At 37.6% G+C, this 13,632-nt stretch overlaps 1 protein-coding gene across 1 annotated transcript; it reads left to right on the top strand.

Annotated features, from left to right (window-relative positions):
• The first annotated feature begins 2,332 nt into the window (after positions 1-2,332).
• Positions 2,333-9,971, top strand: nrn1a (neuritin 1a). Its single transcript, XM_058386453.1, has 3 exons — positions 2,333-2,681; positions 5,639-5,783; positions 7,208-9,971. Exons 1-3 carry the CDS (start codon positions 2,627-2,629, stop codon positions 7,437-7,439), a joined length of 432 nt encoding a protein of 143 aa, XP_058242436.1. The 5' UTR covers positions 2,333-2,626; the 3' UTR covers positions 7,440-9,971.
• The last annotated feature ends 3,661 nt before the right edge of the window (positions 9,972-13,632 follow it).

Here is a 13,632-nt window from a genome sequence, read left to right as displayed (position 1 = left end):
TAAAGTACACACAGCCTCCGCCTATTAAAATGGAGTTCCCTTACACAACAGCCCCAGTTTTTTTGTCTGTGCATTGTGAATAAAAAAGTCCTTTCATCCTGTCTGCTGGGTTTTGACAAGCTCATACCTGACACCACATATATTTCACTCTTCAAGCCATATCAGTTTGCAGCAATTTGGTGAGAAATGCCTGTGATGATGATCAAATTGATTTGACATATTCACGAAAATAAAAAAAATAAAAAACCTGGTAGAATTTGTCATTGCAACTACTCGCCACGAGAGGGCGTAAACACTGAGCATATGAACGCATTTTAAATATACCCCGTGTCTAATAAAAGCAGCACCAGCCCCATTCCCCCTCCCACTATCTATTATAAATATTCCCAAGCATATGCAATGCTTCAGAAGCCCTTCCGACATGAGGAAGATCTATCTTGGGTGATGATGGATGAACATTTCATCCCAAAACTAAATTGTTGAAGCGTTATGCAGCTGAAAAAGCCGAGGGATTTACAGTTTTAAAAGTCTCCTCGGAGACGGGCTCGCCCTAGTTATGCACGTGGTTGCCCTATCACGGTTTAAATCCACCAAACTAGTTATAATTAAACAATACTAGTTGGGCGAAATTATTTTTATAAATAAGACTAAATGTAACACTGAATTACAAATAATGAAACCCGCAGCCAAATCGTCCCAATTACATATTCATAACACAATTACATAATAATTTTATAATTCCAGACTTTTTCTTCTTTCAGAAATAACAGTGACATGATGGTCATGATGTTGGACCTATAAGCGGTATATTTGGTATACTCGTATAGTTTTTTTGTTTTTGTTTTATAAGAGGAACACTGACTTTTCATGGTGCAGGATGGTTTTTTGGAGAGATTTTTGCAGTAGACCTGGCAACCCTAAATTCTCTGGTTCAGTACTGAAGGATTGCAAACAATATTATGTAGGCGTGCATTTATATAACATGAAGTCTACAGACAACAACATGACTAATACTAATGAATGAACGATTAAAAGTAATTTATCAGACCAAGGAGCTGAGTCCAAGTAGAATACATGTCAGAGCTCAATCCTAAGGCCTGAAGCGTTAATACATCTCTCCTCGGGCTTCATTCTAAATTATTCTAAGCCCCCCTTAATTACTCGGCAGAGGCGCATGAACCGGAAACTGGGAGCAATTTGAGAAGCTCACGAGCCTGACGGGGATTTCAGCTGCGCGGTGCTGCCTCAGTAGCAGGGAGGGGTTTTCCATTGGATCGGGGAAAACCGGGGAAACTTTTTTTTTTTTCATGCCCAAGACCACATGCTATAATGCATACATATATACGTTACTTAACCACTTTATATGCACATGTAATCGTATGCAAAGTCACCACAATCTAAATAACCCTGAAAGCAGCCGCGTTTCAATGAGAAGCGCATCCTTGCAGTAGTAAGCTACAGTATACTTACTCAATGTAACAGCCGGAGCATGAAGGGTGACGTCATCCCCATTCATAAGAACACCACCCAAATCTAACACAGTCTGATTCACTTTAGATTCACACGACATTATAACTTTACAGGATGTATGAGATTTTTTATAACCATACAGCAGTGATTACTGTTTGACACATCGGACTGAATCAGTGTGCAAAGTGAATAAAATCTAAAAAAGCCTAATCGAAACATAACTAAACCCACTCAACATTTCACGGTTAGTTACTGTAACTTAACTATAATCCGTGCACTCGGTGCGTCCTGGCCAGCGTCCACGAAAATCAAGAGAAGGTATGTGATTGCTTAAACTGCTTTATAATTCCATAAATATTAGTGCAATTTATTTTTTCTACATAGGCGTTACACGTCCAGATATTTTAGTCATGCTCCATCTCAAACCTCATACCGTTTAAAGCAAAGTACCATCATCATTTAGAAGGATGTGGTTTGGGACGGATCCTGAGTGATGCAACTCCATATGCTTTGTTTTACTTTTAGGACTAAAGAATATACTGATGCTGCAGTTCTCTAATCTGCCGCCTAACATCCAATAATTACCACAGGCTATTTGGTTTTGGTATACAGTATAGTATGCGGTAGTGTTTTATGGGATGTGGAAGGAGCACTGAAGGTCTCTCAGGTGTGCTGTCACGGTGGTCTCTGTGTCGTTGCACAACAGTGTGCTTTCGGATGGTGCGAGTGTAGTCATTCCCCTCTACTTTTAGCTCTCTGTGCTGGGGGGAGTGGGGTCAGCCTTGTCTAGCAAATGAGAAAACGAAGAAGCGGGGAGTCCGACGGGGAACATTTACGTCAACCACGCCATGTGGGCGTGAAGCACCATGAGAGAGAGAGAGAGAGAGAGAGAGAGAGAGATTACCGCACTCCTTTAACGGGGTGCACCATTTCACTCCGCTCCACTGTGCGCGTAAAAAAGGCAACGGGCTCCAAAAAAAGGAGAGAGGAAGAGTAAGAAATCTAGAGAGACAGAGAGAGAGAAAGAAAGAGAGAGAGAGAGTCCTTGAATTGCCACTTGAAGCAATCGGCTATGTCCAGCGCTCAGTTTTCGCAATCTTTTCCTTGTACAACTATCTAAAGGTTGGCACACTCTCATGGTTTTACCTCCCGTAGGATGGGATTAACTTTGTCCGGAAGATACATCTCACTGGTGCTGGCTGTACAAATAGGTGAGTCTTAACACAAATAGCTTTCCTTGTGTGTGCATGTGATGTTGCACTGGTTTGTCCTTTGCGACCTGTGTTCATAGTAAATTAAGTCATATCCATGTAAGACACGCCTTGTCTTTTCTTGTATGCATGTAGATAAAAGGTCATCTTTTTTCTTTACGCATGCAGGTTTTAAAATACGCATACCTAGCATTAAAAAATGAAACATTTGAAGTGTTCAACCTTGATTAGCTGTGCATTGTCTTTTTTTATGCTAGCTCTTGGGTTTTATAATTACGGTAATTTTTGCGACGATATTAAAAATATTTATGTCTGTGTATTGTAAAGCCGGATGTCCAGTGCGCATTCTTTTATCCGTAGTATTTGCTCCTCACCTGTCCGGTCCGGTCCGTCAAAAACAAGGAGCAGTAATCCTATCAGGAGTGGGACCGTCTGCTCTCTATAATACTGAAGGCATAAATTATTCATACCCCATCCGAAGAACAAAAAAATAAATAAATCAATTGAAAAAAAAAAACTACAATAACTGAGTAGAGGCATAATTGAATATACAACCAACCAAGAAAGAAAGAAAGTCTTATTAAGATACATAGAGGAATTTTTAAAGCATGCTTAATAAATCTATACTATTCGATACATTTGTAAAAAAATTTCTAATAAACTTGTTATAGTTTAATCCCATCACGTGTTTCAGAGTATAATGTCATATGCAATCGGAAGCTGCACGAGCTCAAAATATAAATGCCTATAAATATCGCAGATGTACTTGTGTATAGTTATTTAGACTTGATAGTGTGGACGGTAACATTATGCTTTAATTATTAATCAACCTTTAGAAGGTGTATAAATTCTTGTCGTATCAGGTGTGAATAGCAGCAGGACAGTAACCCAGTTGAAGTGCGTTAATTCACCATTCTCCTCCTCCTCCTTCCCTTTCTTCTCCTCCTCCTCCTCCTCCTCCTCCTCCTTCTTTTTCCACTAAGCTCCATGCTGCACTCGTTTTCACTCCGGTGAGGTTGTCGTGACCATCACAGGCGAATCTATTTCAGCTGCTTCTATATATAGACGTGCGGTGGGATAAACGCATTTAAGAACAAAACGGTGCGTTTCGCAGGAACAGGCTCGTATTAAACAACGGTGTGTGAGAGCAGGATGTGAAGCCAATGTAGAAAGGGAGTGAGAAAAAATAAATGTCTGATAACGAAATTGCTACCTGGAAAGAGCTTTAGAGGTTCTACTGAAATTGGGGGGGGGGGGGGGGGGGGATAATCATCCCGCAAATGGATTAATGCAAAACCCGCACGTGATGCTATATAATGATTATGATAACGTTATCATGCGCATCTAGATAAAGCAGCAGGGTTGGAGCGATTTGTCGGCGCCATTTTTAAGTCAGTACCTACTACTACTGAAGGAATCGTGGCTAGTTAATTATATATAAAAGGAAGCGAGAACAAGTGAACCATGTGCACTATGTGTAGTTCGTTTGGATTGACAGGATCCATCGAGGGAAATGATTTTCAGTCATTATATTGTCCATAAGTATCTATATTTAGATGCATCTGAAATAGACTAGATTTATATATATTATTTTAGCCCATAAAGTGATATGCAACATTATACATTCATAGGTTTAATCGGGATTACATTTAATTGCCAGTGTCAACGCCAGAATTTTGTCATTCTGAGAAAAAAACAAATCATGCATCGTTGAGTTATGCAACACTAGAGCAATGGAATATATGTGTGTGTATACATATGGTATATGATGGCTGAGCCCTATTTTAGCAACATCGCAATTTTTGTTTAATGAAACGCGGAATTTGTTAGCAGTCGAATGAGCAACGCCATCGTCTGAAACTTCTTATGAAACCCCAACACATAGTTTAGTACAAAAATAAAACACAGAGGCCAAATTAGCTCTCATGTAATTATTATTATTATTATTATTATTATTATTATTATTATTATTATTATTATTATTATTGCTGTTGTTGTTGTTATTAGTTTTAGTTTTAATAAGATTCCGATATCTACTGGGATTATGGCTACATTTTTTAATCAATTAAGAACATCCCATGTGTAACGAACCGGGAGATTTGAATGAGCTTCATATTCAATTTCGTTCTTTAAAATAATACAATATAATACAATATATTGCTTTAAACAATAAACAATAAAATAGTTTTAAGTACTACTACTACTACTGCCACTACAACAACAACTACTACTACTACTACAAATACAACAACAACATTAATAATAATAATAATAATAATAATAATAATAATAACAATAATAGTGGAGACACAATGTGCAGTGCAGTTGGGTAGCTCGTGTGCAAAAAAAAAAAAAATCTTTGTTTAGGATCCATCTCACACAATGCCACATACACTGCAGAAACACACACCCCGGTTCCTCCCAGCCAAGTGCATTACTTCATCTACCTATCTATCCATCCCTCCCTCCCTTCCTCCCTCTCTCCCTCCACCTCCCGCGCAGAAATGATGAAATTATTTCAGCAAGGAACAGTTTCAACAATATGCAACATGGCTGTAGTCATAAAGAACACCTATTTTAAAATGTAAAATATATATATATATATATAAAAAATGAATAAATATAAAAACAATGTGAAATAAGCCGATGTGGGCTAATGATAGCTTAAATCTGGATGAACATAAATCTGGATGGGTTGATTATAACTAAACACACAGAGAGACGCCGAGTATAAACACGTGATGAATTATTCATCTCCCTTTAACTGCAAAAGGCATATAAAATACAATGAAAGTAAAAATATATGTCTTTTTGATTATATGGCTACAGGTATATTTGCTTACCTATTGCTTTGCTTCTCTTTTTGCATATCTATGCCTTACATCTTGTTCAGGTTTAACATTTTAAATGTGTGAAAACGAGTTTTTTTTTATCTGATCAGCCTCCTCTTGTTGCAGCATATTTGCTCCAGACGGTTGGAGCGGCGGGGAAATGTGACACCGTGTTTAAGGGCTTCTCAGACTGCCTGCTTCAGCTGGGAAACAACATGGCCAGCTATCCACAGGATCTGGACGAGAAGGAGAACCTGCAAACCATCTGCACGTAAGGGTCAAATTTTAAGCATCCCATTTTGTCCGTGGTTTTGAACGCGCGCCTGTCATGTGGGGTGCGTGCGTAAGTGCGCAAGTGTGTGTGTGCGTACGTGCGTGCGCGCGCGTGTGTGTGTGTGTGTGTGTGTGAGTGTGTGTGCGCAAGAAGCCAGATGGCTTGGGGAAGGGTGGAGGGGATCGGGTGGCTTGTTTAACTCCACACCTCCGTCATCAAAATCACGTTAATACAGCCATTCGTTGGTCGTTATACCGACCAAATAAAGAACCGCCTCAACGGCGAAAGACCATCCTTTAAAAAAACAGTTCAGATTGCAGTTACAGAGCTATTAAAACAGGAATTTAGCGTTCAGAAGCGTGTAGTGTGTGGTGAGTGACCACAGAGGTAGAGATGGAGAGAGAGAGAGAGGGAGGAAGAGAGAGAGAGAGAGAGAGAGAGAGAGAGAGAGAGGGAGGATAAGAGAGAGAGAGAGAGAGAGAGAGAGGGAGGAAGAGAGAGAGAGGGAGGAAGAGAGAGAGAGAGGGAGGAGGGGAGGGGCTGTAGTCACATGCTATGATTTTTCCCTGCGGGCTTGCACTGTTGCACTGAATTACTACTGCTTGGGTTTCCCTCTTTCTCCTGGTTTTCACAAGGACAAGTAGCACAGAATGGACGAAAGCTATGTAAAATTAATGACGTATTTTTTATCGGCAACATAAAACTAGCATTATTTTGCACCGTATTGGAGCTATAGCATGATGAGTAAATTATTTAGTTATTCAGTGATTTATTTAAAAAAACAAACAGACATGGCGTTCTATAGACTTTTCCGTATAGCTAGACTGCATTATATACGGAAATATTAAACGAATCAAATCAATCACTTTTATAGTAAATTACATAATGAAAGGACAATTGACTATTGAAATAATGCACGAGACATAATCACATCTCCTTACATCCTCTAGCCTGTATCATCTTCTTAACCTATTCTTTTCAATGGAGCTCTCTTTTTCGTGTAGAATAATAAAGGGGGGAAACGTTCAACTAAAAGAACAAAAAAAATAAATAAAAACGCTGGGAATGCATATCAAACAAATAACATGGCGTCATTGAGCCTGGGTGGTTCTATATATTTATATTTTTTCGTATGTTATATAAATATATGTAAAAAATGTACACTTTTTTAAAAAAAATGAGATAGATAGACTAGGCGAGAACGTATAGATAGTAGAATTCTTTAAGTAATATTTTAAACGTAAAAAATGTGCATTTTCAAGTTAACAGAAAGAATCTTTTATTATTATTATTATTATTATTATTATTATTATTATTCTCAGTAGCTTGTCTCTATTTGCTCAGTAAGAAAGCAAGCTTGTGGTGTTTGTTAGTTTTGTTGTGTTGCAAACATTCATGAAATATGAATGATTCTTTCGCAGATATTGGGACGACTTCCACTCGTGTGCCACCACAGCACTGGCGGACTGCCAGGAGGGAGCGACGGAGCTGTGGGAGAAACTCAAGAAGGAGTCCAGAAACCTGGAGTTTAAAGGCAGTTTGTTTGAACTGTGCGCTGGAGGAAACGACGCGAGCACACCATCAGCCTCTCCAACCGGGCTCACCCTGCTGCTCAGCTCCTTCTCCGCCCTGCTCACATGGATCCAGTTTTAGCGCCCAACACGAAACCGAGAAGATCAACACAAAGACATTTTTAGCTCACATGAAAAGAAGAATACGGGAAACCTTGGGTGGGGGGGATTAAAAAAAAAGAAGAAGAAGAAAACAACAAACGAGTGCTCAATCACCATGACCATACCAAGAAAAAGAAATAATAGCCTAAAAAATGACGATCAGAAATCATCTTCAGCCAAAAATGGAATTATTACAGCGCCTCATCTGGAGAAGACGACTTGGTTTTGCTGTAGACAATGGCAATAAGGCGTCTTCAGGGAATGCTCCATCTGCCTGACCTGGGAGTCCACTTCATCAAATATTTAACAGATGTCGATTGAAAATCACGGTCATTTTTTTGATGATCAATTTGTGGAAATACATTAACGCCTGCAACGAAGTAATTATAACTGTAGGCTTGATAATCTAATCTATCATGCATAGAAAAATAAATATCCTCACAAACACACACACACACACACGAGCCAAATTACACTCAGCGTCTCAGTTTCCACTGAAAGGAGGTGTTCTGTTATTGTCAAATCTTTGGAATTTTTTTAGTTGCCAAATTTATAACGTCAACATAATGTTGTAATGGAGAAATAGCCTGTGTGATGAATGACCACTGCAGAAAAAAGAAAAAAAAGATAGGGAGGAAGGAAAACACTCCAATAATTTGATTGCCATCTGGTAGAAAGATAATAACACCACTAATAATAAAACCTCAGGAATGATTTTAGGCATTTAAATGGATAGTTCAATCAAACTGGCTAATACTGCTAAGAGTGAATGAAAGCTAGGTACTTATGTGCATATTGCATAATGCTAATTGGTGGCTATTCACTTTCATACACTGTTAGTAAAGTTAGCATTTTTGACGGAATTATTCTTTAATCGATGGTAGATTGTATGTTCTATAAAAAGGTAGAAAACTGGGGAAGATGTTAGAAGTCAAATGTAGCGAGAAAAAATAAAAGGTGAATGATTAGACTGTTGACCAGTGTTTCAACCATTCCAAGATTTATTTTTTATTATTATTTCGATTTTTTTTTAAAAAACAAAAGATTATTTACGGGGAGGGACATTTAGGTTATGATAATTATTGGAGAACAAAGGGACACGCCCAAAACCGCATACCACCGTACCAAAAAAAAATAAAGAAGACTTATTTTTTCTTAAAAATGCATAATTGAATGTTATGACGTCATACTACAAGTTTACGTGTAGGTTACACCCGGGATATTTGTATTTTCAGGCTTAAGATTAGCATTTGAAGTGGTGAATATTAAGTTTTACACTATTTCCATTTCATTTGTTTGTGTTTGTATTCAATTTACTTTACACAAGTGTGTGTTTTGACAAAAAAAAGGACAGCATGTCAACAACCAGTGCAGCACTGCGTAGGTTATTATTTCACGCATGCGCAGTACTAAAGCAAAATCCCGTGTAGTACAGTAGTATGCAGTTTTGGCCGTTGGCTAACGTAGCACGATATTACAGAGGATGAGACTTTACCGGCTGGATAAAGTGGATAAAGTGAAGTTAGCTAGCTGTAGGCTGCTATCTGATGTTGCCAAGGCATCTCGTTTCACTGCCTTCAAAAAAACGTGTATTTTATTTGTTTGTTCGTTCGTTTTGTTTCTCCAGGGGATGTTACATATAAATAAATAAATAAATATATATATATATATATATATATATATATATATACATAAATATTTCAAATACCATACAAGTATAAAATAAGAGACGAATTATGTGAGAAGAGTTTGAGATAAAGAGTGATACTTTAACAGAAATCGTTTTAAAACAGATTGATATACAGGTATATAAAAGATTGCTAAGAAAAGAGGCATAAAAAGCATTAAATAAATGAGTTAATGTTTGAAAAAAAAACCGCATGGTCTGTTTTGTTTTGTTTATATTGATCATGATTGTACTGCATAAAAAGATTATTATATTTAGAAGTGTTTTTAAAATGGGCAAAATGGATATCAGGATATCTTAAATCCTGTGTGTGTGTGTGGGTGTGTGTTTGTGTGTGTGTGATGTTTAATCTCATTGTCACACACAGCTACACAGTTTGATGTGGTCTACTTATGTGTGTGTGTAATTGCAGCTAAAGTATGCTATGCCTACACTAAATAAGGTTCTTTGGGTATTGTGCTATGTTTTCGCTTTGTAATAGGGTTCTACATGAAACATTTTCTGAAAATGAGACCATGCTTTCTGCTGAAAACTTCAGACTTCAGAAGGGGCTTAAATATGCAGGCCTGGCCTATATTTCCACTTCATTCCAGTATAAATGCTCCTCTCAGCATTTATTCCAATACATTTCCCCAAACCACAGGTACTTATTGGCATCTTAAATCACCACAAATCAACAAAGTCACATTGCTTCATTTAGTGAAAATAAACTAGCTGCTGCTGGCTTTCAGTAAACTAGGTTAGATAACATTACCGATCTTATGACCGCCATTCATTATCATGTACCGTACAGATAGTTATACAAAAAATAAGTAACTACGAATAAGTTGGTTAAAAAAAAGTCAGCAAAGTATTGAATGAATGAATGAATGAATGAATAAATAAATAAATAAATAAATAAATAAATACCAGCGCCCACATACAAACAAAAATCATGTAAGATAGAAGTCTTTAAAATATATTTCACATACATAAAATGGCTTTTTCGTTAACAGCATTTGGCCATCCAATAAACATGTAATAACACATATTTTCTAAAATTAATAATAGGATAATTAAATAAATTTTAAAACTATCTCAGATATATTACCACATGAAGTTGATCAGTTTTCTATGGTTTATGTCTGTGAAAGTATATTTGATTTCTCTTGCTAAAATGACTAAAAGGATTTTATAGCTACAGATCTGGCTCTGTGGAGAAAAGACGTATTCATTATTAATAAACCTCGAAGACTGAGTGTATTGAAATGTGTAGGCTTTCACGATCACGGGCAAGGCAGGGCAGGGACAAGACTGAACTATGATAATCAAGAGTCATTTAATATCGTGCTTTGAGCTTTAATAAACACAAAAAAATGAAATATGATTTATCCGACATTAAAACTTGGCACTGTAGCTCGTTAGCACTTTCATTAAATTGTATAAAAATATTGGAACTAAGCATTTGGAATGAAATTGAAAATATACCCAATGCAAGAAATGTGCAAAGAAGCAAGCTGTCTAAAATGTAATACACAGTGCGTTTCTGGCTGACCGATATCGACGCTCAAATAAATGACAGGCTATAAGCTGACAGTTTGAAATAATAAATAAAATATGAGCGCATGGGCTTTACTATAAATTATTCATACACTGGAATCTCTGTAAATCGGGGCTTCACAAAATTAGACCTGGAACTTAAAATATAAACGAAATCATGAATAATCAAAAGACATAGCTTAAAAATAACCATGGATTATTATTGGTTAGAATTAGATGGTTTATATTTATCACATTATAATTTTTTTTTTTTTTGCTTTATTAGCCACATAGATTTTTTGAAAACATTTTCAAAACACATAAAATGCACATAGTAAAGCGGAGGATAAACAACAACAACAACAATCGCTTCAGTGTTTTTGGTTTTCCTAAAATAAATCAATATTTCAGAAAGTTACTGATTATTGGTCGATTCGAATCGAATAGTCTACTGATCAGAAAACGAAATTCGATTGCTACATTTATGTAATAAGATTTTTTTCAGATGGTTTTTAAAAGTGTTCTTCTCACAAAAGACCAAGTCGAGATTCTCCTGTCATGGTCCAGCCTTGTTAAAGAGCTGCTGCTAAGGCAATGAAACGGTAGGCATATATACACACCGTTTTATTCAAGCATGAACATTGAAATAGGATACTCACAATGCTAATATTTTTAATCTGCATTTGGGTTAGTGCTTTCATGGGTCACATCATGCTCACAGCAATTTTCTTGACAAGCCACTAGAGAGCTTCGGTAGAAAAAGCTGTGGAGATGCAGAGATATAAATCGCCAGAGAAAAGACTGGCTCATGCAAGCATGCAAGACAATTTTCCTTTTGTTTTATTCGGGTTTAGGATGTTTGATCAGCATGCTCAGATATGTGGCAGCTAAACAGGGATCATATTACCACTTACTTAACTGGACAAATTTCTGAATGTTTACATTCTTCCTGAAGGAGCTTTTCTTCACCAACAGATTCAGATGGAATGGGGCAGTCCATTATAAATCATCCATCCATCCATTTTTTGTACCATTTATCCTACACCGTGTCAGGGGAAGCCTGAAGCCTATCCCAGGGGACTTGGAGCACAAGGCAGGGGTCACCCTGGATACCCCACAGGGCACAATTGCACAAAAATGCATACACATTCACTCACTACCAACAATTTGAAGATTCCAATCAGCCTGAAATACCTGTCTTTGAACTAGGAGAGGAAACAGGAATACCTGGAGGAAATCCCTGAAACAGCAGGAAACCATGGAGGTGTGAGGCAAAACAGCTAACCACTAAGCCACCATACACCCCTCTTTCATACACACACAAACACATGCACAGTATAAATCAAATTAACAGATGTCTTTCAGATAAGACTTTTATGCATTATCCATGGTGCAGTTTACATTGGTACTTTTCATCAGCTGCACTTTCTTTCTTTCATACTCCAAAATTGCACAGCCGGTGACATAAAAGACAACCCTGAAGAGCAGATAGCCTAGATTATTGAGAAGTTGCTGAGTAGGTGATGAGGAAAGTACCAAAAATGAAACAGATATTCACGGTTAAATATCAGACCATACCTTTTTATTTTAAGGCTATTAACTCTCAATGTTCATTCCAGAAGGATTATTCAGCAAAGTAGCTTGTGAAGTTAGAAATGAATGATTCAGGCAAATATATTCCTTCACTGATTCATTCATCTACAGTAAGTGTTTTATCCTGGTCATGGTTGTGGTGGACCCAAGAACAGTGGAATATACTCTTGATGGGATGCCATGCCAACATACACACACACACACACACACACACATACACACACACACACACACACACACACACACACACACCTAGGTGCAAGTTAGAGAAGCCAATTCACCTACTAGCATACTTGAAGGAAACCCACATGAATATAGGGAGAACATGCAAAACTCCACAAAGATAGCAACCTGAGCTCAAGGTCAAACTGGGAACTCTGGTGGTGTGAAACAACAACACTACCCACTACATCGCCATGTCACCCTGGAGCAATGTAAGGCCAGAAAAACCAAACTTAGCGTCCCAGGACCAGATGCTGGGTTACATTTGAGGAGCTAATCTGTATCTTAATCCAGACATAACCCTTTTCTTCAAATGGCAGGGAGAATGCCTCTATCAGAAACTATGGCAATTTTCTATACTTTATTTGCCATGATATTTGGAGCTCTCTCAGCAGAGAGGTCATAACCATGATTAATCTGCTGTCATTAGTGGGCTTTGCAGGAGAAAGAAATACACTCTTCCTGTCCTCGGCAGAAAGCGCTGCTCACTGCTAGAGGCCCAGGGACTTTGCTAATTACTTTATTACGTTATGCCTTCAGCAAATAAATGAACAAATCAATCAAATTACTGTCACCAGAAGACTTTGTATGCAGTGGTCACAATTCTTCATGGAGTAGTTCAGAGTGGTAATTAAGTTATAAGTAGCATGTTAAAGGAACATAGCAGATGAGACCGGGTGCTACATATGTCAAGCCAGCATCTCATATCTAATGGACATCGAATAATTGTGTAATGAAATACTACCTGCAGCTTGAATACTCAAAAAGACATTGAATAGAGATGAGTGACTAAAAGTCTGAATCAAAAGCGTGAGAAACAACCAGAACCTTTAGCGTAGGTCAGAAGTATCACAAAACAAAGCAAAATTGGAGTGTGTTTTGTGAATGGATTTGCTGACACTCAGACTCATATGACGAGGTTTTATAACGCTCCACATGGCCCTCAAGCTTAATTGATCTCAAACCGCATTATGACCCATTTCTGTCTTGGGAATGACTGGAGCATATTTGTCTCTTCTCTAAGAGCAGATGAAGACTTTTCTGTAGAGAGTGATTAAACATACAGGATTTTAATCATAATAATTCTGAAAACTGGGTGCAAATAAGACAGAAAGGATGACAAAAAAAATGTACCAATTCGATAAGCCTTTAA

Source organism: Hemibagrus wyckioides, linkage group LG01 (genome assembly GCF_019097595.1).
Source record: "Hemibagrus wyckioides isolate EC202008001 linkage group LG01, SWU_Hwy_1.0, whole genome shotgun sequence".
NCBI classification, from domain to species: domain Eukaryota; kingdom Metazoa; phylum Chordata; class Actinopteri; order Siluriformes; family Bagridae; genus Hemibagrus; species Hemibagrus wyckioides.
Note: the sequence above shows the minus strand (reverse complement) of the source record. Positions and strands in the feature narration are given on the sequence as shown.

Bases quoted from the DNA above. Each gene is read 5' to 3' on its own strand.
- nrn1a (XM_058386453.1), top strand. From the start codon at position 2,627: ATGGGATTAACTTTGTCCGGAAGATACATCTCACTGGTGCTGGCTGTA. The intron at 2,682-5,638 runs GTGAGTCTTAAC...CTCTTGTTGCAG, and splicing joins GGTGCTGGCTGTACAAATAG to CATATTTGCTCCAGACGGTT. The intron at 5,784-7,207 runs GTAAGGGTCAAA...ATTCTTTCGCAG, and splicing joins AACCTGCAAACCATCTGCAC to ATATTGGGACGACTTCCACT.